The sequence below is a fragment of the Calidris pugnax genome, unplaced genomic scaffold (assembly GCF_001431845.1).
Source record: "Calidris pugnax isolate Ruff unplaced genomic scaffold, ASM143184v1 scaffold324, whole genome shotgun sequence".
In the NCBI taxonomy this organism is placed as follows: domain Eukaryota; kingdom Metazoa; phylum Chordata; class Aves; order Charadriiformes; family Scolopacidae; genus Calidris; species Calidris pugnax.
The window spans coordinates 28,725-31,168 of NW_015091153.1; the positions used below are offsets into that span (position 1 = coordinate 28,725).

General features: G+C 59.4%; 1 protein-coding gene across 1 annotated transcript in view; it reads right to left on the reverse strand.

Moving 5' to 3' along the window:
- PFKM (phosphofructokinase, muscle) overlaps positions 1-1,351 on the reverse strand; it is a 15,107-nt gene extending 13,756 nt beyond the window's left edge. The window contains exon 1 of the mRNA XM_014959287.1: positions 1,253-1,351. Coding sequence (XP_014814773.1) covers positions 1,253-1,351 — 99 coding nt within the window. The remainder of the gene's footprint in view (positions 1-1,252) is intronic.
- Positions 1,352-2,444: the final 1,093 nt, after the last annotated feature.

Genomic DNA, 2,444 nt, shown 5'->3' on the forward strand with positions numbered 1-2,444 from the left:
GCGGGGGGGAGGCTGGAGGTGCACCCAGTGTCACCCGCACTCGAGGACTGGCACCCGCCGCCCGCACGCCCCTAAATGGGGGCCCCGGGGGGGGAGGGACCCGCTGGAGGGAGGGGGGGGCACCATCCTACTGGTGCCAGTCTGGGGTCCCTGCTGGTGCCAGTCTGCTCTCCTTACTGGTGCCAGTTTGTGTCCCTCACTGGTTCCAGTTTGTGTCCCTCACTGGTGCCAGTCTGTACCCCTTACTGGTGCCAGTCTTCCCTCCTTACTGGTTCCAGTCTGCCTTCCTTACTGGTGCCAGTCTGTATCCCTTACTGGTCCCACTCTGCCCTCCTTAATGGTTCCAGTCTGTATCCCTTACTGGTACCAGTCCAGGTTCCCTACTGGTTCCAGTCTGCCTTCCTCACTGGTGCAGGTCTCTTCTCCTTACTGGTTCCCCTCTATGTTCCCTGCTGGTTCCAGTGGGGAACCAGTACCAGTTCTTTACTGGTACCAGTCTGTCCCTAGTGTTTCCTCCTTATTGGTCCCAGTCTGTATTCCTTACTGGTACTGGTCTGTATTCCTTACTGGTGCCAGTCTGTCCTCCTTACTGGTCCCAGTCTGCCCTCCTTGCTGCTTCCATTCTGTATTCCTTACTGGTCCCAGTCTGTACTCCCTGATGGTCCCAGTCTGCTGCCCTCACTGGTCCCAGTCTGTATGCCTTACTGGTGCTGGACTGTTCTCCTCACTGGTGCCAGTCTGCTCTCCTTACTGGTTCCAGTCTGCCCTCCTCAATCATTCCAGTCTGTATTTCTTACTGGTTCCAGTCTGTCCTCCTTACTGGTTCCAGTCTGTGTCCCTCACTGGTCCCAGTCTGTATTCCTCACTGGTCCCAGTCTGTATCCCTTACTGGTCCCAGTCTGCTCCCCCCCCAGCCCCGCCGGTCCCCGTCTCCCCCCGCGGGGCTGACCTGGCGGGTGCCCCCCCCAGGAAGAGGAGGAGGGCGGCCAGGGAGAGTGCGGCCGAGAGCAGCAACCGGGAGGCCTCGGGGGAGAGCTCGGGGACGGACACCATCCCCGGGACGGACGGACGGACACGGACACCAGCCCCTCCGCTCCCCCCCCGTCCCCCCCTCCCCTGGCACCGGCCCCTGAGCCCACGGGAACGGGATCAAATGGGACGGGCTATAACGGGATGGGCTATAATGGGATCACTGGAACGGGATCAGCTGGAATGGGATCAGCTGGATGGGGATTGGGTGGGATGGGCTCACTGGAATGGGCTCACGGAAGAGGAGGAGGGCGGCCAGGGAGAGTGCGGCCGAGAGCAGCAACCGGGAGGCCTCGGGGGAGAGCTCGGGGACGGACACCATCCCCGGGACGGACGGACGGACACGGACACCAGCCCCTCCGCTCCCCCCCCGTCCCCCCCTCCCCCGGCACCGGCCCCTGAGCCCACGGGAACGGGATCAAATGGGACGGGCTATAACGGGATGGGCTATAATGGGATCACTGGAACGGGATCAGCTGGAATGGGATCAGCTGGATGGGGATTGGGTGGGATGGGCTCACTGGAATGGGCTCACTGGAATGGGATCGCTGGAATGGGATTGGATGGAATGGGATCAGCTGGAATGGGATGGGCTTTAATGGGATCACTGGAATGGGATCAGCTGGAATGGGATCAGCTGGAATGGGATTGGGTGGGATGGGCTATAATGGGATCACTGGAATGGGATCAGCTGGAATGGGATCACTGGAATGGGATCGGCTGGACCAGGATTGGGTGGAATGGGCTATAATGGGATTTGCTGGAAGGGGATCGGCTCTAATGGGATCACTGGAATGGGATTGGCTGGAATGGGATCAGCTTGGATGGGCTATAGTGGGATGGGCTTTAATGGGATCACTGGAATGGGAGCAGCTGGATTGGGATTGGGTGGAGTAGGCTATAATGGGATCACTGGAATGGGATCAGCTGGAATGGGATGACCTGGAATGGGATTGGGTGGAATGGGCTATAATGGGATCATTGGAATGGGAGCAGCTGGAATGGGATCACTGAAATGGGATCACTGGAATGGGATCAGCTGGACCGGGATTGGGTGGAATGGGCTATAATGGGATGGACTATAATGGGATCACTGGAATGGGGTTGACTGGAATGGGATCAGCTCTAATGAGATCACTGGAATGGGATCAGCCAGAACGGGATGGGCTGGGCTATAATGGGATTTACTGGAATGGGATCAGCATCCCACAGGGGACACCCCATGGGGTGACACCCCCCCATAGGGTGGTGACCCCCGCAATAGGTGACACCCCAGGGGGTAACACCCCCCATAGGGTGGTGACCCCCCCAATAGGTGACACCCCAAGGGGTGACACCCCCCATAGGGCCATCCCCCCCCCATAGGACAATCTCCCCCCCATATAGTGACACCCTAAATGGTGACACCCCCCCGT